At 39.1% G+C, this 22,771-nt stretch overlaps 1 protein-coding gene across 50 annotated transcripts in view; it reads left to right on the top strand.

Moving 5' to 3' along the window:
• Positions 1-22,771, top strand: part of FOXP1 (forkhead box P1) — a 562,577-nt gene that overhangs the window by 524,578 nt on the left and 15,228 nt on the right. For 47 of the 50 annotated variants that reach the window (XM_075938614.1, XM_075938618.1, XM_075938616.1 and 44 more), the window contains 6 exons: positions 1,114-1,197; positions 9,965-10,166; positions 10,267-10,346; positions 10,952-11,053; positions 16,555-16,676; positions 18,741-18,810. In XM_075938614.1, the coding sequence (XP_075794729.1) occupies positions 1,114-1,197; positions 9,965-10,166; positions 10,267-10,346; positions 10,952-11,053; positions 16,555-16,676; positions 18,741-18,810 (660 nt within the window). The remainder of the gene's footprint in view (positions 1-1,113; positions 1,198-9,964; positions 10,167-10,266; positions 10,347-10,951; positions 11,054-16,554; positions 16,677-18,740; positions 18,811-22,771) is intronic. The other 3 variants (XM_075938629.1, XM_075938641.1, XM_075938640.1) reach the window with 1 other exon arrangement.

Below are 22,771 nucleotides of genomic sequence, written 5' to 3'. Positions count from 1 at the left end.
TTCATTATAAGGCAGGGCACATGTTTACACATGACATGCAGAATCAGAACTGTTTCCCCCAGTGCTCCCAGTTTCATGATCGAATCACAAAGAGCAAAAGAAGCATTCCTAAAGCATGATGTGTTCAGAAATTTGTTGTTGTTTTTGTTAGAGCAGTATTCAGTTGACACTAAGGGACAGAACACTATTAAAATAGCTCCTAATATGGTTAGATTTTCCTAGCCTGTTAGTTAAAGACATGTGCTAAGAGGATGCACTTTGAAATTTCTGCTCTGAGTTAATATCGCATTTCCTCCAATTCGTACCCCTCCCCTCCAGAAGCAGTATGTCCTGATGGATATAACTCCATATGGGGGACTCAGAAACCCTGAGTTCTTGTCCTAGCTCTCATCTGGGGGAGACCTTGGGCAAATCACTGCCCCTCCCTGTACCTCAGTTTCCTGACCTGTAAAATGGGGCTATTGACACTGACCTCCTGACTGAGGACTTGGAGGCCTTCCTATGAGATGTGCTGTGTAAGAGCTGTGTGTTGTTATAAAGGACTAGTAAGTTCCGTCTGGTTTTAGGAAATGTTTGTTACTTTTTAAATAAGGGCAGTGCTTTCTAAAGCTTAAGCTGCCTGTTCTGATTCTCTGAAGCTGCCTCATGCGGTTTTCCCACTCCTGCCTCTTTGCTTGCTCTGTGCACCACATGAGCTGTCTGTGACATATAAAAGCCATATTCTATGGAGGGAGGGGTTATGTTAAAGCAAGAAAATATTTGCATTTGAGAGTTAACTGTATAATTTGCTTTTTGCTTGGCCTACTCAGTGTGAAAAGAATTGGTTAATAAACATGATTCACTATTGTCTTTTCGCTGTCAGGGCAGCGGTGACCCTCTTGGTGCCAGCAGGTCTAGCACTCTTCACTCAAGGGCTAATGCGTTTTGCTTTGGGAAATACTGACACCCAGCACCATGAGTTTGTTCGACTTCAGAAAAGGCCATATAAAATTTCCAAACTACTAAGCAATAAAACTGTTTTCTCATGTGCTGTGGTGCCAGCTGTTTAATTAGAGAATAAGCAGAGTTCTGGATTTTATTCATAAAAGTAACAGAGGATTTTTTTTTCTCCAGCTTGCAAAAGACAAAGAGCGCCTGCAAGCTATGATGACACACCTGCATGTGAAGTCAACTGAACCAAAAGCCACCCCTCAGCCGGTAAGTACTGTTTTGTGCAGAAACAGAACAAAGCCTTGCAACTACCTCTTTTCCTGTTTCCCACCTCAGAGCATAATACAAAGTGTGGCCTACTTTAAAAGACTGTCAAAATGAAGAGACAAAAATTGCATCGCTACTTGGTCAGCTTAGAATATTCACTGCCACATAAGCCCATTTTTCCCACAACCTTTTTTTCTTCAAGGGGTTTAAAACTAGTCTTGACTTTAAATGTCACAATGGTCTTTTTTCTACTCTTATCTATACACATGTAAATCCTCTGTAGGTAAGTTGAATTTGCATGTGACCAAAAGGAGCATTTGGATAAGTGTGGTTTTTAGTGCTCAAGATACAATTAAATTATACTGAGGATATTTATTTCACTTTTTACTGTGATCCTATCCTAGGTTGAGATAATGTAGACTCAAGTTGCATTTATGTTTCAATGATGATGAAAAACAACAAAATCAGTAACACTCACTGTCATTTGGTAAAGTACTTGCAGTCCGTGAAAACCCTATTCATTCTGCTTGCTTTCAAAAATAGCCTGTGAAAGAGAGAAACTTTACAGGCTGCATTTTATAATATTTTGGTCTTACAAGTAAATATAGTCCAACAGTAAAAGCCAACTAGTGATACCTGTAAAAGCCAAACCTAGCACCTTGTTCCCTGAAGCAAATTGCACTTCAGCTGCTGTTTTTTTCATATCAGCATAATGCTAAATATTTTCCTCATAACTTCACATGATTATTCCAAGTGCAGAGAGAGAGTGCTTTGCTTTTTGATTTTAAGATTTGTAAGATTTAAAGGTACACTGCCTTTATTTGATTTTGCTTTGAGTCATGTGGAAATTAATTGAGCATTGACAATCAATAGTTAGTACGAGCAATTTTAATCAATATGCAATGATGCAGCATAATGGCAAAGTATTGGTTTATCTGTTTTGACTGATTTTATTTTTCTATAAATAAAACAAACACACACCCATGTACGTTTATGATTTATGGAGATAGAAATAAAAAGGAGTCAGACTATTAACCCCGCAAATATGGTAGCCTGCCAAGATGCAGTTGGTAGACAAAATTAATGTCTGAAACAGAACACATTACAAAGATAGAGAACATAAAATCATTAAACACTTTGCACATCCATTTTTACTAGAAAAGATTTTCTCAGTTTCCATGTATCTGGAAATAAATGGCTGCAGAAGTAGAGAGGTACTAGAAAGAAAATTGCACAGTATTTTCAACATTGTAGGAACAGGAGTCAAACTCAATGGGAAATTTCAACAGTGCCTTTTGGAGAAAGTTTGAGGGTGATGAATAAAGAATCCAGAGATTCTTAAAAGAGCTTAATCCAATCGATCTGAATAATCACAAAAGAAGACTACTTAGAGTACCTGGAAATAACTCTTCCTGTCCTTCATAAGAACATAAGCATGGCCATACGAGGTCAGACCAAAGGTCCATCTAGCCCAGTATCCTATCTGCTGACAGTGGCAATACCAGATGCCCCAGAGGGAGGGACCACAACAGGTAATCATCATGTGATCCCTCTCCCGTCATCCATCTCCAGACATCTCCTTCAGATCTCATTAGACTGTATATGCATGGCTTCCTATGTTGTGGACCAGAGTGTGCGGAACCAGCAAGAATGGGGAGAAGGGATTTGGTTTCTATCCATCCTGCTGGATGAAAACTTGAAAGAGTGAAATATTCTGGGGGTCTCAAAGCACTCTGCCGAGAGATTTTCTATAGCAGCAGCGCCTCTCAGGAGGAAGGATTAAAAACTTTAAAAAGGAAATATAAAGAAGACAAGTGCTGTTCAGCTAGTGATCAGCTCTCAGTATCAACAGGCAGTAAGCTTTCATTTGTGTTGTAGGCTACAAAGGTACCAGTTGGTGTCGCCATGAAGATTAGTATTAAGCAGCCAATAAACAGGGAAAAGCAGCAGAAAGACTAACGGGGAAAAATGGGCTGTCTTGATTAGTATTAAAAAATGTTTTACATTCTGGAAAATTATAGCTTTGATGGGGACCTCCCACTAAATTTATTTTTAACTGCTCTATTGAAAATTCTGTACCACTAGTCAACATTATCTCTCCGTTGCTCAGCACAGTGTTTCTTTATTAAAAGAAATAGGCATGAATATTTTTGACTGAAAAATTAATAGCTTTTGAATTCATACACAGCAGGTTTTCTTTTGCAAAGAAGTCCAATATCGCTGCACAGCACTTCTGTAACCATTTATTTAGAGTCCAAGTCAAACCTTTGACAGCTAGAGCAGTGTTACAAGCCAACATAAAGAACTCCAAGATGTAAACCAACAATAGGCAGTCTGTGTGAGGTTTGCCATTGTCAAATACATAGATTGTTTGGATTAGTTTATGTAAATGTACTGTTGTATTACCCTTTGAAAAAAATCACATTTGTGTATGAAAAGTGGTTTCGTTCACAGGCAGCATTATAAATTCCTTATCCTTTAACTTACATGTTAGAAGTAAAAATTGGTGCCTGACAGGACTATATTGTGTGACACTCTGTTGTTGGATTGAAACTGTCTTCTTTTCATTTATTGAAATATAGAAAAATTTATTATAGATACCATCTGATAAATCAGAAATTATTAAAATATGTATAGGTGAAGCATTTGAAAATTAATTATAAAATGTAGAAGTATAGTGTTTTGCATAAATTGTGCTTTCCTTGTGAAAAAAAAAAATACACAGGCATCACATAGACTATGCTAGACCTCAGTCCTTTTAACTCAGTGGGGTAGAACTTTGGTAAAAAAGATCTGATGACCGTTAGTGCACTGCAAAGTGTTTTTTTTTTTTCATCCAGTAATTAATTTTATTCCCCTACCATAACTAATGCAAGGTGTATGTTAGGATTAATATACTTTTGGTACATCTCTGATTTTAAAGGCGTTATTACTGATCCAAACATAACAATACACAGTGATTTAAAATTACAGCTTTTTAATGACTAGACAGTTTATGGGATTTTTTTCCTATTTAAAAGCTTTTAAGAACTGTTTAAAAAAAGTATTAACTAGATGGCAAAATGGACAGTGAGCCATTTTATTGTGTCTCTCTTGTAACGGAGTGCTTTTTGGCTGCCATTTGTGTTTCACCCTGGCCAGTGATGTAATCTTGCCCTGTTTAGCTATAGCACATCAATTAGGATAGTGTTTTTTGGCCTGTGCGGATCATGGACTAACCTCTGGTGCCTTAGTTCAGGAATCAACCCAGCCCAGTTGACACAGCAGCTTGTCAGGTCTAGTCATGCTAACGTGTATCAGTCTTTAGACTGCATTAGCGCCTTGGAATAATTGGTATCTTGGAAGACCCATTAGAATGATCATGGGGATTTTTTTAAGCTATACATGAAGCACTTCAGTGGGTAGGCAATACAATGGCATTGGTTCAGCAGGGTTAGCCCCTGGTGGGCTGCTGCCTCTGTCTTTACCTGCACGCCCGCAGGTGTGGGCGATCACAGTGCCAGTTGGCCAGGAAAGGTGATCTGCGGCAAACAGGAGCTGTGATTTCCCCCATACCTGCAGAGGCACAGGTGTGGGGGCCCTCCAGGGGCTAACCCTGGCAGACTTGATCCAGCCCGAAGGCTGGTATTTGCCCACTCCGGTATACACTCTTTAAAGTGTCTGATTGTGACTTTATAACTGAGATGCCCAAGCCTGTAACGTGTTAACAAGAAAATGAAGTACTCAGTAGTTTACTGAATAAAGAATATGAGATAATTCTCTCTGCTGAGATTTAAATATTCCAGAATGAATTTGGTTGACCTTGGGAATATGTGATGATGTATAGAGGTGGAGGGTTTTTTCAGTGTTTAAAACAACAACTACCACAACAACTCATAAACATTTTTTATTCTAGTGTTGGTATTAAGGTCACCATTTTCATTCATGTCGGAGGTCAGCATAATAGAATAAATCAGAAGCTTGATCTGCTTTGGGGTAATAACTAAACATCAAAGAGCCACAACCTAGGCAGGAGGGAAAAAAATTCTGTGTTCTTTTATTCTGGCCAACAAGACGTTCTGTGTACGAGGTAGTACATCCATCTTTATGAAACTGACATAAAAAATTTGAATAAACTGTTGGCATTTTAAATGAAGTGCTCTGTTAGATATTCCTTTTTAATAATATTTTCTTTTAGTCTAACCATAGCAGTTGCAATTGTTTTTAAATACTGTTTTTAGCAACTGTGAAAACAAAGTATTTCAATAAAATAGTCTTTTAACTGTTTAGGTAACGATTGAGCATTTTAGCTGCTGTAGTCGTACTTATAGTTTGAAAAATAATGATATGCAGCAATAAAAAGAGATTCTCAAGTACAACACACAAAAGCTGTTTTTATATACTGTTTTTCATTAAGTCCCACTCCTCAGATCGGGTTTCCTTAGTATCCCTGCCAATAACAACACCTGCTAAGCGATTGTTGCCTGCCAGATCCTACATCTAATACAGTAATGTGTCCAGGCTGAAATAGTACAGGAAGACGCAAAAATTAACAGAGCTTGATGCTCTGCACCCCAGTGTCCCTTCACCTTCAGAAGTCTCTGTACCAGTGTGATTAAAGTCCAGAAACTCTGTGCAGTTATTTCATCAATTTCTGCACCAACAGCAGAAAAATCAATGCCCTAAAGCATTCGGTACAGCCCCATTGTGACATTTTAATTTTTTTCTTCTAAAATGTTTCAGCTTCTTTATTTGCAGCCACTATTGTAATGTAATCTGTTTACATGGAGAGAAATCAAATTGAGCCTTAACAAGAGAGCCACTTAATACAAATCTCTTTTTATGGGTGAAGGAGAGAGAAACCTCTCTGGCTTGTTAATATGTGTATTCTATATATAAATAAAATTCTTGATGACTCAATCATCAGCTTTAAAGGGGAGAAAAAAGCTATTTAATGAAAGTAAAGATTAATAATAATAAAAAGCAAGCAGAATATTGGATGCTAAAACAAGGATGGCATTTATGATGGTTAGATTAGAGAGGTGTGAGCCACCTGTACTATAAAATCCTACAGTGGTGGAACTTGCAAAACTACAGGCTTTTAAAACAGATATTTCAAAAATAGAAACTCTAGGGAGAAATACTCACTTCAAAAATTATTACTGAATAGCTTAGCCTTTTGAGGCAGGGACTATGTACAATGTGTTTGGACAGCACCTAGCATATTGTGTGCCCAATTGGAAATGCCAAGAACAATACTCATTAAAAAAAGCCAACTTAGTGAATAACGTTCAGCACCCTGCAGCAAGAATGATACCTCGTCAAAAAACAGCAGTATGTGGGAATCTTGGTGTGTCCAATGTTGGCGTGAACAACTTTTTCTAATCAGAGCAACTTGTTTTTCAATAGAAAGCACAAGCAGAGGAATTCTGAAGAGTTTCCACCAGGAAAAGAAATTCTCCCGTTACAGTCCCTTCCTGATCTTTGCCCTGCAAAATCGTCTTTAGCAGCCAGAAGCATAGGGCTTAGACACTTCTTCATTCCTAATTGATGATGATATTAAGATTTAATCATTTACAATTAAGATTAATATTTTAAGATTACAACAAAATCAACACCATTCATAATTTGTTATTTTGCTGTACTTCAGAATTAATTTGTAAGTTCTTCCTTTTGTAGATCACAATGAAAGAGGCACGTTGAGTATTAAAATGTAGATGGTTGAGCATATTCTTCCCTTTACCCTGTTGCATACTTTTGTCCCAATAAGGCTGAAGCACCTTCAAGAGCTCAAGATAGCATCCTCAAACAAAACCAAGTAAAACTTCTCCAGCAATTGGCAAGGTCGGCATTTCATTAACTTGTTGGTTCAGTCATACAAATGGCAGTCCGAGATGAAACACACTATGCTCACAGTGCTCCAGCTTTTTTGTTCGTTCTTTCTTCACAGACTGCAGTCATGTTTAATCTGGAAACTTGGCTCCTTTGGCAAATTAGCAATTAGAACAATTTTGTGGGAATATGTATATGTGTCATTAGTTTTCCTGCAAATTAATAGCAAGAGCAGAGGTCAGGCAGAAATTTTCCACTTGACTGCAGCTCCTCTGTTGAGATTTGGCACTTTGTTTTGGAACAGCCACAGCTGCTCAAAGCCACAGTCTTCCTTTAGGAACTGTCTTTTAATTAGTTTACCTCATAGCCATTATTACAAATATTACTGCCTCCCCTCCTTGAAATAAAATTACTGTTTCTACAAAATATTCCAGTGACATCTTGCACCACTGCACATTGATGGTGGGGTCATTCGAATGCAGTGTTTAATCATTAGATCACCTCCATAAGCATCTCCTAATTAGAGTCCTTACAATACAATTTTATCTGGTAATTAGCTGAGATTGGCTGCTTCCTCTGTAGCTTATTAGTGGCAGCCCAGCAGTGGGTGTGAATCACAGTGTCATTTGTCAACCCTGTTAAAGCCCCTCTCTTTGCTCTTCCTCTCTTACTGTATTTATTTCTAGTCACTAACTCCGCTGAAAGCCTAAAGAAATTAAACTCCATTCACATCCTTTAAGCAGAGAACATTGACCTTTGCAGATTTTTTTTTTTCAGTTTTCTAGTAGAAACAGATTAAATGTTAAGTTTTTAAACAGTTAAAAAGAATCTAATTCTTTCACAGTGGAGTCATTTTGGACAATAATGATGAAACCCTATCAGTGATCTTTCTAACAGAAGAGAACATCTCCTGAGCTTGTGGTGTAGAGGGGCACTTAAATCGATGCAGATTTGCTGGCAGTTATTGGACTGTTAAAATGTTCATTTGGAAACTGAGATTAAATACGGGGGATTTTATTTCATAGTGAGACCTGTCAGTTGTACTATTATTGTCATTATTACTCCTTTTTTTATATGTAATAAATGGATAATCAGGGGGCATAGCTTATATGTATAGCACTATACAGTGCACTTACATCTAAACAGGCCACAAAGTGACTGTTTCCCTCATACGCTATTTTTATAAATATTTAAAAACATGAACTACGCCCATTTAAATGCGAATACAATTGCAGGTATACTTAGAATGTATGTATTGGTTCACTACATTGTATGAGTCTTCAGAAACTTGGGCCATGTATTTTATTGCTTTTCCTAGTCTCCTTCTCTTCCCCCTCCCCCAAAAATGTGGGATCATATAATCCTGCATTTCCTTGAAATGTTAACTATTTTCCATTAAGAGAAGACACTTTGTAACTTGTAAGCACCTGCCCGAAGAGATGTATATTTGCAGATCTGCTTCACACGAACTAATTTCTTTGGAGCAGTTCCTGAACTGACAGTGTACTCAATCCCATCTACATAACCTGTCACTGTGTTACTCTTTGGGGCAAACATTTCTTTGAGTGTTTTGTATTTCACGTTCAAAACAGAGAAGCAGGAACAATATATGTATCCGGTTTATACCATTAGAAATCCCACTCCCACCCAACATGTTTTTTTACTGGAGTTTGTTGTGTTGTTTCGAGTGGGGTTGTTTTGGATTTTGTAAGAAAGCAATTATTTGTAGGTACCAGTGTTTCAGACATCTAACATGAGTGTTTTTACCTGCTTACTTTCATGTCAAGAACATTAATAAGGAGTCCTGTGGATGTTTTAGGCGTGTCTGCATGGCATACCTCACCTTCATTTGGCAGTGTTTAATGTCAGGCAATGAATATTAATTACCAACAAACAGAGTGAAATCCTAGTCCTTTTGAAATAAATGGGATTTTGCTGTTGGTTTCACTGGCGTCAACATTTCATTCCAGAATATTGTTCACAATAATGGTTCAAGGCAAGTAATGTGGAAGAACTGAAAGGTACCCTTTTCTCATGACCCCTTTCTGATGAAGCAGTTTGGGATCATATTGTATATTTAAAGTAAACAAAAATGAGACATTGCGATGAAGTATCCTGATTTGAATTGTGCCTAAAGAAAGGGTCCCTGATAGATTTGCACACTGGTAAAATAAATAGAAATACATGTTAAAAACAGTTCCGCATGGTTATCCATTCTTGGGGCAGTCACATTTTAAAGCCTGCTTGTGGCTAGCTGTCATTTTGTTACATGCCTGTAAGTTTCTGTAGGTAGCACAATTGCGTTCCACACCAAGGAGATAAAAGAACTCTGTCGTCGTTGTCTTTTTTTTTTTTTTTTTTTTTGCTGGGCTTAATGACTGCAGTATTTCATGCAGTGTGATTAATTAAATTATTCTAGAGTTAGACTATTCTGGGATTTGCGTTTAAAATGGATGAACAGAAAAAGCCCAAATGTTGTACTCAGCTTCCATTTCTTCCTAGTGCATTCCTAACAAAGCATTGTCTTTATTTTAAACCTGATGCCTTTGAGGAACTATCCAGAAACAGATGAGCTACAGAATATTAACATGTAAACAAGAGATGTATAGGTTTTAGATTGCAAAACAATGGAAAGAAAATAAAATATTAAAATGAATATGTACGATGAGGTGGTGTTTGCAAATTGTGGGGTTTTGTGCTAAATCTTTAAATCATGAGAGCAAAGCATTTTTGTTTACTAAGTTACAGGGTTGTTCTTTTTAAATATATTGTACATTCATCCTCCTGTCGTAGATTTTAAAGGTGTTAGAGCTAAACAATTATTTGATATATTCTCTGCTTTTAGTGGTCGTAATCACTGTTAAATCTAAAAAGATGTTTTCATAACCCTTAATTTGCAAGAAATGTAATTTGTAACAAAGTTTTCCCTTTCCCCTTTTCTCTCCCCCCTTAACAGCTGAATCTGGTATCAAGTGTCACACTGTCAAAGACTGCCTCTGAGGCTTCTCCACAGAGCTTACCTCATACTCCAACCACCCCAACTACACCCATCACTCCTGTCATCCAGGGACCTTCTGTCATCACTACCACCAGCATGCACAATGTTGAACCAATCAGGAGGCGGTGCCCTAATAAATACAACGTGGCCATTTCTTCAGGTAAATGACTGTCGATGGCAAAGGCCGTTATTTGTTTTCTCCTGTACATTGCAAAGGGAGCTTCAATTCTGATATTAACAGAACAACTGCTCTTATTTAGCAGATCTTGCTCAGAACCAAGAATTTTATAAGAATGCAGAGGTTAGACCACCATTCACATATGCATCTTTAATTAGGCAGGTAAGTTCTCGAAAACCATGTTTCAATGAAAAATTGTTTCTCTACGTCCACCCTATAGATTAAATAGATTTAAAACCCTTTGGTATGGTATGCAGGAATGCACAAACCTTTACTATAAGGGTTTTGAGAACTGCAATATATAACATAATTGCTTTTGATTAAGTATTACAATACGATGTGATTATTAGGAAATTCATTTCACACAACAGTGAAAATGAGCCTGTTTAAAGATGGCAAGTCAATTATCACAAGCTACAGTAATCTCTGATCCCTAGAATTAATCTGAGCTCTAAATAATTACTGAGCTTTAATCAGCTAGTGAAATGTTTTGCATTTCTCTTTGATTCTGCTTTATGAATGACTAATAAATTAATATTTCTGTAAGGAAACAGAAATAAAAATTCAAAACAATTAGATAATTCCATTCTGAATCTTGCCATTGAACTGTTAAATGCAGCCATTAATCTTAGAACTCACAGTGTGAAACCCTCCTTTGGATTTTTGCTCCAAATCTCTCTTTTTTAAATTCATTCAGGTAATAGTTATAGGTGTTTTTGCAGGCAGTTTTGTCATAAACTAATCATGCATTTTATTTGCTTCACAAGGCCATCCTCGAATCTCCGGAAAAGCAACTAACACTAAATGAAATCTACAACTGGTTCACACGAATGTTTGCTTACTTCAGGCGCAATGCAGCGACATGGAAGGTAAGGTTTGCACCATGCATGTCTCTTGCTTCTGGTATTTGACGTGTACAGAATAGACATTGCCGATGACATAACAAATTGTAACAGCATATGGACATTAAAATGTAGATTGGCTGTTTTGACACACACAGGGTGTCTGATCCGCAGGAACAATTTGATATTTGGCAGAAAAATTCTTCTGCCTTTGAAAACCACTAATTGAATCCCTGTTATTAGCTTTTATGTTCTGTGAGTATGCCACCAGTTGATCGGTGCGCTTGCTTCTAGGAGTGAAACTCTAGCTTTTCAGCTGGAAGATGTAGGGGGGGAAAAGGGTGTAGATATTGTGTCAGTACATGATGTACAGTTTTTCCTATTAGTTACACAGCTCTTCATTTTTCTAGCTGTGTAAAACCACAACAACCATCTTTTCCAGGGATATATAGACAGTTTTTTTGTCAGGAAATTGGTACCTGGCTAAATTAACATTTAAACTCGATATAATTGCCACTGGTTTATTATGACGCCAAGTTAATTTGGCATGATACTAAAGAAGCAAGCCAAGAACAAAACAAAAAAAAATCTAACAGATCAAGAAACTTAAAATTTGATGCCTTATATTCTTACTGCAGGGTGTTGTTGTTGAGTTAGATTTTTTTGTGTGCAGAGTTTCAGTTTTCACTGCTACCCCTTTCCCTTGTGTGGCCTGTTATAGGAACGTACCCACAGTAGTCTCTAGAGCTAGCATGATTACTACTGGATGAATCAAATAATGGGATCTTTCACTGAAGTAAGAATTGTATCATGGTGCTTGTAGTCTCTCTTGGTCCAGGTAACCCAATAGTTCTTGAACAAATTGCCTCTATAGCAGCAGGTCTGATAAATGTCCCCCTATACCTGCTGATTTCTTTTCCTTTTGTCTTTCTTATTCTGCAGTTCAGGATAGGTCCTTCAAAGGATGAAGTTAGAGAGGTCTTCTGCTTCCAGGGTTTATTGGAAAATTTACTGTATTTCACGTGTGTGTGTTTGCTCCTCAAATTCCATTGCCTTTAATTCAAATGCCTTGGGACAAACTGGTAAATTTCAGCACCTCCTCTCACACTTCAGTCATCTGTCCCTTGGAAACTCTCTGAGATTGGGGCTTTATTTTCTACACCTTAAGGCTACGTCTAGACTGGCCCCTAATTCCGGAAAAGTCATGCAAAGCAGGTAAGTCAGAATAGGGAAATCCGCGGGGGATTTAAATATCCCCCGCGGGATTTAAATAAACATGTCCGCCGCTTTTTTTCCGGCTTGGGGAAAAGCCGGAAAAAAGTGTCTAGACTGGCGCGATCCTCCGGAATAAAGCCCTTTTCCGGAGGATCTCTTATTCCTACTTTCAGGTAGGAGACTTACCTGCTTTGCATGACTTTTCCGGAATTAGGGGCCAGTCTAGACGTATCCTAATTGAAAAAGTTGAGTTTAATGCGAAGTATTAAAAAAGTTTCCTGAATTAAAGTGCTTTTTAAGGGCATTTTGAAAATGAGTTTGGTGTCAGAATGTTTTCAGTGGCATACACTTCTTTAAAGACTGCAGAGCCAGCATTTTCCTGATTTTTTTTAAATGAAGTATACATATTTGTATATATAGACACTATATTCATATGTACAATGGAACCTTCTTATAGTTTTCATGTTAGACATGAAAAAAACTTTTTTTCATTTGAATTCTACTATCCAGAGTCTGCTTTAAAAAACAACCCTCCAATTTTCAGTTGTGTATTAGTCCTTTGAGAGAGATTCTTCTTCACGCACATCCCCAATGCTCTTTATCTTCAGTGGCAGCCCTTTTTAAGGGATATGTCTGTCTCTTGCTGCCTGTGTGGCTTCATTGGAACTTTTCTATAGCCGCAGGAGAAAGGGCTCCAACACGAGTCTGCTTTGATTCTGGCCTGCAGCTGTGAGGGTGACACCAGGCTGGTGAATGTGGCCACTTTTCGGAACTGGGTGTGTGCATCATATAGGATGCACTCTAGAGGGTCACAGGAGTCAAGGACAGTAAGAGTCATCCTTGCAGCTCTGGTGACAAAAGAGATGCCTATGGGAGAGGAGACAGATATCTTACTGAAGTGTCCCACAGCCACAAAGGATAAAAGGAGACGTTTACCCTTGTGAGCCCACAAAAGACCCCTTGACACTGTGTAATGTTAGGTGTGCACTGTAAGCAAGCATGAATTAGTGGGTTCCATCACAATGAGCACAGTGGATGTTTACTTGAACTAATCTGGGGCCTTCATGCAGAAGGCTGTTCAGATTAATGCCAACCTTCAACGGCCACAGGCATCTGAAAACTTGCCTAGATTTGAAAACAACAAGTAGTCTTGTGGCACCTTAGAGACTAACCAAAATACATAGACTCATGAGCTGTCGCCTCATCAGAAGGATTTTTGATGGGAAACTCCCTGGGCTCTAACAGGCCCAAAGTCCTGACTGAAAAATCAGAATGAATCTAAATTTGTGCTTCAGCCCCGTTTTCACTAAATGTTCAAATATCACTCTGGCCAGCTTCTTCAGTATTAGTCACAGCGTAGGTAAAGATCTGCAGTGGGTGGGAATGCCTGAGATCTCCTCATTTGGGGGGGGGTCCCAAAAATGTAGAAAAAAAGAATTTATAAATGAAACACTTCATCAAGTGCAGCACAGCAGAGCCTGAGCAGTTATTAAAATAACAAACCCTTTCATTTAGAACATTCAAGCACGTTTGAGGTAATTTTTCTAAAAAAAGTGGCTTGCATACAAATACTTTTAATGAGGTAAATATGCAGTCTTACGGTAATAGTGCCTAATTTTTTTGTGAAGCAGAGCACTAGAAGAACATTCTGAACTGGTTCTGACAGGTCAGAGGCAATGTCTGTTTGCGTGGTTGTTCTTCGGAGTAGTGATTTGCTGCAACGGAATTGCAGCCATGAGGCAGAAGATGCAGGCATGGCTTTGAAATGGGGGCATTGTTCAAATAAAACTGTTAGCTAGCAAGAATCCAAAAGCAGGAAAACAAAAAACAATCATCCTTTATAAACTCACTAAGCAGGTGGTCATATATAAACCCGGAAAGCTAAGACATCTTTCCCCAAATGCCTTACAAATATTTTTTTGTTGTCTGTTTCAGTATATTGAGTCAAAACCTCATGCAGTCCCCCTAAGAGTCAGTGGTAGAACTCCCATTGGCTTTACTAGAGCAGAATCAGATCATAAATGATTTATCCAGTATTAAATATATTTAAAGAAGAATGCAGATACTTAAGTTCAGTTGTTTATGCAGAGACTGCTTACAAACTCTAACCATCCATTTTTCTTGTCTGCAGTTGATCAATTGCTGCATTAGACTCCAGTATTGGTTTTCACTGTGGGAACTCTGTCATTACTATTTTACATTTTGTTACAAACTTGAAAATGTTCCTATTTGCACTGGAAACATTGCTTGAGTTAACACCGATTTAAATCTTGTCCTTGGTTAGGTTCTTCTGGCAGGCCACTGTACCAAGCAATAGACTGTTGGTTTATCTCAGTGCAGGCGCAAGAGGCTAAGTGCAGATGAAGTCAGTCCTGCTTCTGTTGAAAATACCATCACACTGAAACAAATGAGAAAATGTGCATTTTCATCTTTTCAGGGTTGAAAACAGCAGTTGTGCCCCCAGGATTTCTCACCCATTGATATGGGAAGAGTACAAAAAGATAGACCCCAAACAAATATTGGGACTTCCTCAGAGCTTCAGCATCCACCCTCTGCCATGTTCAGAAGAAAAAAGTCACCCAGCACTGATTTCCCCACTGATCAAGATACTGACCAGTGTTCCCTTTAAACTGTGCGGCAGCATAGCTTCACAGGTGATCAGTCAGGTCCCTGCAGGGAGCCCTGAGCCTCTGACTGGGTAGGGATGATTAATCACACGTGAAGCTGTGCTGCTTAGAAGGAACACCGATGGTGACAAAGTGGAAAAGCTGAAGAAGTGTGTGGATTTTAGTATGGCAGAAATGTGTCATGGCCCGCAAGCACAGGATCGAGTACATAAGGCTGTCTTTACATTGTGCTGACCTGTTAAGAAGAGAGTCCATATACTGAATTTTATGCTACTATGAGTGGATAGGTGATGGGGAGATACTCGCCTCATAGAGAAATTTCCAAGCAAAAATAACAAAAGGGTCCCTGACGTCCCCTAACCAATGCACAAACACTGCCTCTTAATTTACATGACAAATGCACTCCACAGAACCTTTGTTTGTGCATTGATTTAGACATTCATGATTAGAACTTCTTTCATCATCCAGACCCGATGTTCGTCAACAGTGTGTTGAAGTCGCCTGGTTGCCTAGACTCATGCCCATGTGTTTGGCTGGCATTGTGCCCGCTAACAAGTCAACCAGATTGACGAAATCAGTGAGTGCCAAGGATGATGGATGTAGTTTGTTCGCCTGCCTGCTTCCAGCCAATGGTCTGCTCCCCTTCCTCTAGTTTGTGATCCTCTTTCAGTAGCAATGCACTGGCACTAGAGAACAAGCGTCATTGCAAACCCGCTGCATAGTTGCTCACAAAACAAGAGGGACACACGCTTGCTAATAAGATATTCAGTGCCCTTTCAGGGAAGCAGAGGCACAATTGTTTGCATTTACACAAGAAGTGTCTCATTGTGTCAGCCTTAGGCACAATTCAGGACATGTTCGAGATCTGGTGATTCCATCCTGCGGAAGGACTGGGTTGCACCTAACAGAATAGGGTCTGACTGTCAAGAACCATAGCTCTGGAATGCCCAATAAAGGAGCCTAGCAACCATAAGAAAAAAAATGTGTCTCTACATGTGGGGAGATTATCACTTTGTTTCTGAGAGCCCTCCTCATGTGTGCAGTTGGCAGAAGCTCAATTTTGTCAGTACAGTAGCCTGCCAGAAATGAGAGCCAACTTCCATGAGCATGCAGTGGAAGACATGACTTGGTGCACTGTGCTGGTCACAGGGGTGCTGCTTACTTGGTGTGGAAAGAGGTTCAGCACCTGATTCACATTAGTCCAGCCGTGGAAAACCACACAGACCCCTGCTCCAATTTCTCTTTGCCAAACAGAGCCCTCTACAGTTACATGGAATTCTCTGGTCTTTTAAACTGTTTTCTTTTTCCAGGAGAGGAAAAGTTTCTGTTACAAACTGTATACTTGTTTTGAAAATATCTTAGCTCTATTACTCCAACTATATGTAAAATATGCTGTTACCTGATGTGAATAAGATGGAGGTTCTCGTTCCCCCTGTGAATAATTGTCAAAATAACCTTCATTCATAATCTGGGTTTTGAGATTTTATTTTTATCTTTGCAAAATAAGATCTTAAACATATAATGATTGGGTTCATTGGGAAAAGGAGGGGGTGGGTTGGGGGAAGGGGAATGGAGTTATCTTTGCAAATAAGGATTGTCAAGCTGACTATGCTGCTGTTCTTGGACAATGATGAGCATTTTCTCATAGAAAGTTTTTGAATGTTTTCTCTTTTATACTTGCTGCAGAATGCAGTGCGTCATAATCTTAGTCTTCACAAGTGTTTTGTGCGAGTAGAAAACGTTAAAGGGGCAGTATGGACAGTGGATGAACTAGAGTTCCAAAAACGAAGGCCACAAAAGATCAGTGGGTATGTCCACCATGTTTGAACTTCTTAGCCTAGCTCGGATCATGCTTACAGTTTAACATAGAGGCTTTTGGCTGCTAGATGGTGTTAGACCAAAACAGGTGGTTTCACATTGTTTCAGTTAAGGGAAACAAAGAAAAGCATCTCATCACTACTGTTTGTATGCCCACCAGAACCCTTGCCCCTGCTTGCTTGGTGTTTGTTGCATCACATGCTAGTAGCTTTTAGGTGGCAATGCATATTAACCCTCACAAACCATTTGCTTATGCTTATTGCATTTTATTTTCTTTTTCCTTTTCCCTGTATTTGATGTCTGTTCTGTCCCCAATCCCGTGTCCCTTTGTTTCCACTTCATCTCCTTTGCTGCTGCTCTTGTCCCAGGGTGCCATTCGCACCAACCTCTCACTGCATAAGTGCTTTATCAGAGTAGAGGATGAGTTTGGGTCCTTTTGGACTGTTGATGATGAAGAGTTTAAACGTGGCCGTCATATTCAACGAGGCCGTCCTCGAAAATTCTGCCCTGATGAAAACTTTGGCGAGCTTGTGGCACAGTAAGAGCTTTTACTTGCTTTTATTTTTTTTCTGCTGTTGCTTTGCTTTGCATGATCTACCCATCTCATGTAGACTTGCATTTCATGAAACAGTGACCTCACCTTTGCTGCAAAAGAAACTAAATGTCGTGGTTTTATATGTGTGTTGCACTTGTCCCTGCGCTAATAATACAAATGCCTATGATAATGCTGCTTTGACATTTGTTTCAATGTTGTTTATAATGCAATGTAGACTAAAGGGTACTGCTCCTAGACCAGATACACTGTGCAGTTGGTTTTCAAGAAGGTTTTTAGGCAAACTAGATTTGGATAATTTTCTGTTTGATTCAATTATATGCTTTGTTTCACGATTCTTCTCACAGAAATACAAGTCGATATTCCTCAAATAAATAACTGAAATTCCCCCAGAGCATTTTGACATTACTCCAGTTGGGCCTGCAGTAAAGATTGCAAACAGCAGACCACCCTCTTTTTAAAAACAACCACTTTAAACAACCCTACGGTTCCCAAGGCAATTTTAATTCATCGTTAGTTGAAGACCACTTGTCCAGGACAACTATGTTTTGCTGGTCTCAAGGGTGTTGAGTTTAAGATGGTTATTGCTCAGTTCTGTTTCAGAAAAGAAACAAAATTGTATTTTAGATGATAAATATACTTAGGGGTTGTTGGCCCTGGACTCTCCCTGGCTTGGTGTGCGGGTTTTGGATCTCAGCCAAGTCAGAATGGGTGCTCTGCATATTCTGTACATCAGGCCCCTTTTAAAAACCTTGGCCACAAAAGTACTGTGATATTCTGAAATAATGGTTCGAAGAAACAGACTGGGATACTTTTTTACCAGTGCTCCCTGACTCAAATTTTATCTTTAAAGTTCCCTATCACGGCCTTCAAGTGCCATAATATCGGCTGTTCCACCTCTCCTCCATCACCCACAACAAAAATGCTTTGGGCTGTAGGATTGCCAAGCACTTACTATGCTATCCAAGGTTTATCTGACAGGAAAGAATACAACTCCGAAAGCAAGAATTCTGAAGTTCCTACTTACCAAATTCTCCCATCCAGCTGAGGATGACACTGATGTCAGCTACTACATAATTTACCCTGAGTCAAAGTACTCCATAATGCCATTAATAGTAATCTCCTAACTATGGATCTTTATGTAGTAACTGACTTATGAATAGAAAGAACTTGGAAAAATTCTGTTGCATACACAGTCCCAGAAGAAAACAAATGCCAATAGGTAATATTTCAACTGACCAATAGAACACGAGATACTGTAACTGTTAAAGATTTGAATAATGGTCTTCCATATTTTATATAGGCAAATGCAATTATGGTAGCCATTCAACTAAAACATAATATTTATAAAACATAATATTTAAAAAAAAAGAAAATAATTTGAACAGAAAACAACAGTCTGTAGTTTTTCTGGTGCGGGAGGAAACATAACATGATGGAAACAAACCAGGATGATGAGTAGTTTGCACTTAACTCTACTTTTTATATTTTTCTTATGCAGTAACCCTTCTCTTATTAAAAACATACAGACCAGCCACACCTACTGCACACCTCTCAATGCTGCTTTACAGGTAAGATTAATGATTGTAGCAAATATGCAACAGAGGCATGTGTCTTCCCCACTCATTTCAAAATATATTAGCCTTGCTCTAATTAGATATTAAATTTTAATTCCGTTAAACTTTTTTCTTAAGTGCATAAAGCATCATAGTCCCTGGAGGCAAACACATATCAGGCTGCTTCAGCATTAGCTAGATGCTTAGCATTTTGAATATTGTGGCAAAAAAATTAAAAGTTCACTTATTAATATTTATCAGCAGTATCATAATTTCCATCCTCTTATTTCAGAATTTCACTTGAGGCAAAAATACCACAAGTGTAATTACTCTAGCACAGCTATTAATGTGCTGAATGATAGGATACTGTGTCACATGACCTTCTATTGTTCATGGCTTTAAAGGGAAAGGCGAGCCTTCTCTCCCCGCCACCCCCCACCTTCTTTTAAGGGTATTTTTCATATTTTTCTATTGTTGTCAAATAACAAATGTTGAGTTTACTTTGTAAAGAAGAAGAGAGATGTCAGAAATTAAAAAGGCCATGCAGATATTTCACAATACAGGAATGATATAAATATATGTGCACAGTAAACATTTGTGCATATCTGAAACTTCTTTTGTGTATTATACAAAAGAAATACATGTTTTCCTCATTCTTTCTCTGTTCAAATTATTTATTTCGGCTCATATGCCCCCCGATGACATCAGTATTCATTATAAGAACCACTAAGTTACAAGCTTTTTTTTTTGTATTTTGCCTACTAATTACTATGTGTTTTCACACCTCTTCCACACGGTTTCCCCAATCATTACAAGGGCCTTAATCTTGCCCATGAGTTCCTCACATGCAATAGCTTATTTCTGCAAGATAGTTGATGATTGCACGATGGAGCCCCAAACATTCATAGAGAGCCTTCCCAAGATGTTCGCCAAAGGTTAAACTGTGTTCAGTGGATTAAGTGTGGGGTGTTTGAGCAATTAAGTGTTGTGAAAGATTTACTGGCTTTGCAATTTAAGCAATTTATTTTTTTTAAAGAAGAAAACAGATTAATGGGAGAGAAGTGGCCCAGTGCATTTCTCCTAATTATTTCAGTTAATGCAGTAACTTCCGAAAGGAAAATGAAAGCATGTTTAAATGAAGCAACTGTAAATACCATTCATTAATAACTTATTTTCCCTTGAATTTTGTGAAGTATGATTTTTAAAAACTGCTTTGTCTGTTGAATAGTGTTACGATTACAAGCACATTTTACCTTCATCAGGCTGAAAGACAAAAATAAAATGATCCTGCATTCCTTCAGAGTCTGTTAACTATGCAACTAATTTCAATTAACACGCTTATCATGCAGAACTATTCATGTGTTCCTTCTAAAACATGGGTTGTTGTTCTTGTCATTTCCTTCCATTCTTTTGTGAAAACCCCAAAACTATTTTCATTTTCCAGTTTCTCAAAAGACTAGCCTGTGTTTTGTGTCCTCGGATAATGCTAAACAAACAACTTGATTCAGATGAGAATCTGAGCAGGTTTTGCTCAAGCTTTTGAGGCTTGTCAATAAACAATATGATAAGATAATATTGTGCCAATTAAATATAAGGTTTTAGTAGGAGTAAAATATACCAGCAGGCTCCTTGCTCCCTATTATGAGACCGTTTCTAACGAGTAGCGCCAAACCTACATCTCATGGCCTTCTGTAAAAATTGTGATGTGTTCTCTGCTGTGCAAGAGGACTGTGAGCATTTGCAAAAAAAAAAAAAGAGAAAAAAGAGAAAAAAATCATTGGCATAAAACATTTTATGCATAAGGTATAAGGTAACATGTGTGAAATGGCATGGTTTGTATAATAAATTTACAAGTCTATGATATGAATTTCCTGTCTGTGGAGATGTTGAACCAAACTCTCTATTACTGACTAGAACTATGCCCCCTTATAGGTTTGGGCATATCCGTTATCTGCAATCACAAATTTGATGGGTTCCTATTGAAAATGTGATGTGACATACCTCCAAAAATGTCAGGAGTTTTTTTCCTCTGTGGGTGGTAGTGGTGCCACACACAGCTGACATTTCTGAGGTCTGCTTTCCCTCATGGTTAGAGAGAAGCAGCACCCTTCTCTTCCCTGCTCTGAGCATAGAGGGTATAATGATCCCAGTTCTCACCTCAGGGGAGACCTAGAAGCTGTATCTTTTTCCCTGTCCTGACAGCATTGGTGGTTCTCCCAGGGCTTACGCTCTGTTCTGCCTGACTATACAAGAGCACTCCCAAAATCTGTGCTCCATTCCAGACAAAGATCAAGCAACTGCCAGCGCACCTCCCTGCAGACCTCGGGGTGCGAGTTCCTTTGTGCACAAATGGAGTGGGGTAGGAGGTAGGGATGTTAAAATGCATTTAATTAAGCAGCTAGGTAACTGCTGAACATTTCAGCGGTTACCCATGGGGCGGCAGCCAGCTCCCTGGGAGCTGGTGCGCACCTGCACATAGTGGCTCCTGCCTGCTCCCTTCACAAGCTGCTGCCTGCAATACAGACAGCAGTGCAGGAGGAAGGGAGCAAGTGGCTCCCTAGGAGCTGGTGAGCATGGGGAACCAGCTTTTAAGCTGATTCCCCACACGTACCGGGAGCCCAACCAAACCTGCTCCCAACGCTGAAAGTGACCCTATCCCATGTGAATGGTTCTGAACAGATTGGTTAGCGTTGCTGGGTTGATCTGCCTCTGCCCTTTGTGCTTCTGCCTGGAACCAGAAGTACCAATATTCCAAGTACAAACAGAGTGGGGGGTTTTCCATTTTGAATAAAACCAGGCAACAGCAGAAATCTGCCCAAAGTCTGATCTCCAGAGGCCCCCTGCCTAAGCTCCTAGCTAAAGGGGTTCAAGAAACTACCAGTATTTCTGGGTAATGAGTCTGAACCTCACTGCCAAACTACCCTGCTTCCTGCTTTATGCAGAGGATCAGGTCATTTGCTGACTGTGGTTTTCAAGAAATAATCATATCAGGTGCTTCTGCTGTCCCGCCTCTTCCCAAGTAAATTGCTTTATTGCAATTACAAGTTATCTCTATGGGGGAAGAGCTTGCCTTATTATTTTGCAAACTGCAGGAAATGTGAGCTGATCTTTGCATTCCCTTCATCAAAATTAGTTTGCTGCATGTTGAATCAAAAAGATAAAAAATAATCCTCTTTGTTAGAGTAGCTTTTCGGATCACATCCGATCAGATGTTTAGCGAGGTCATCTCGGGAGACAATTAAAAGGGAGGTTATGCTCATAGCTGGGTTGTTCCCTCATGCACATTTGTGCTTAAATGGGAGTAATTCTCCGGGTTCAAGTGGCAGGCAGTGAGGAACATCCCAAGAATCCGCCACAGCTGAGAGCACCAGGTAGGAAGCACGTTTGCATGAATTATCCTCTGCCAGGCAGTTTTGCTTCATCCAGACATGGTGCTGATGGATTCTTTTGCTTGACTGCAGCAGGTGGCTGACCTTTCCCCTGACTAGGTTGGCCACTGCAGAGCCAACATCTGTGGCTTTCTGTGCTGGTACGCATCTGAAAGCCACGGACATTGGTTCATAGATGGGTAAAATGGTCTTTTGGTTTTGAAGGGTTGCTGCTTTTTAAACACCACACACATGCACACACATGTGGCTTGAGGGTGTTCTATTCCCATCACTACATGACGGGATTGTGTTGGCCCGGAAGAGGTTTTAATGCGCCGCAAATCTGACTTGCTTATTGTAGGACAGCCCTGTCAAAATGATCAAACATGAGCATGCAATAAAAAGCTAGCCACCAATAAATCTGGAACAAGAAGGAAAATGTTTAACTGTTTGTTCTCTTTTTACAAAGACCTGCATTTAGAAGAGGACTAAAATGTGTCTGTTGAAGTACTTATCAGATATACAATCATGACTGAATGGAAGTAAATCTAATATATCTAAGATAATAGTGCATTAAAGAAATAGAGAACGCCATCTTAGTTTACCCT

This window comes from Pelodiscus sinensis, chromosome 11, assembly GCF_049634645.1.
Source record: "Pelodiscus sinensis isolate JC-2024 chromosome 11, ASM4963464v1, whole genome shotgun sequence".
NCBI lineage: Eukaryota > Metazoa > Chordata > Testudines > Trionychidae > Pelodiscus > Pelodiscus sinensis.
The sequence above is the reverse complement of the archived record's forward strand: the minus strand, read 5'-3'. Positions and strand labels throughout refer to the sequence as shown.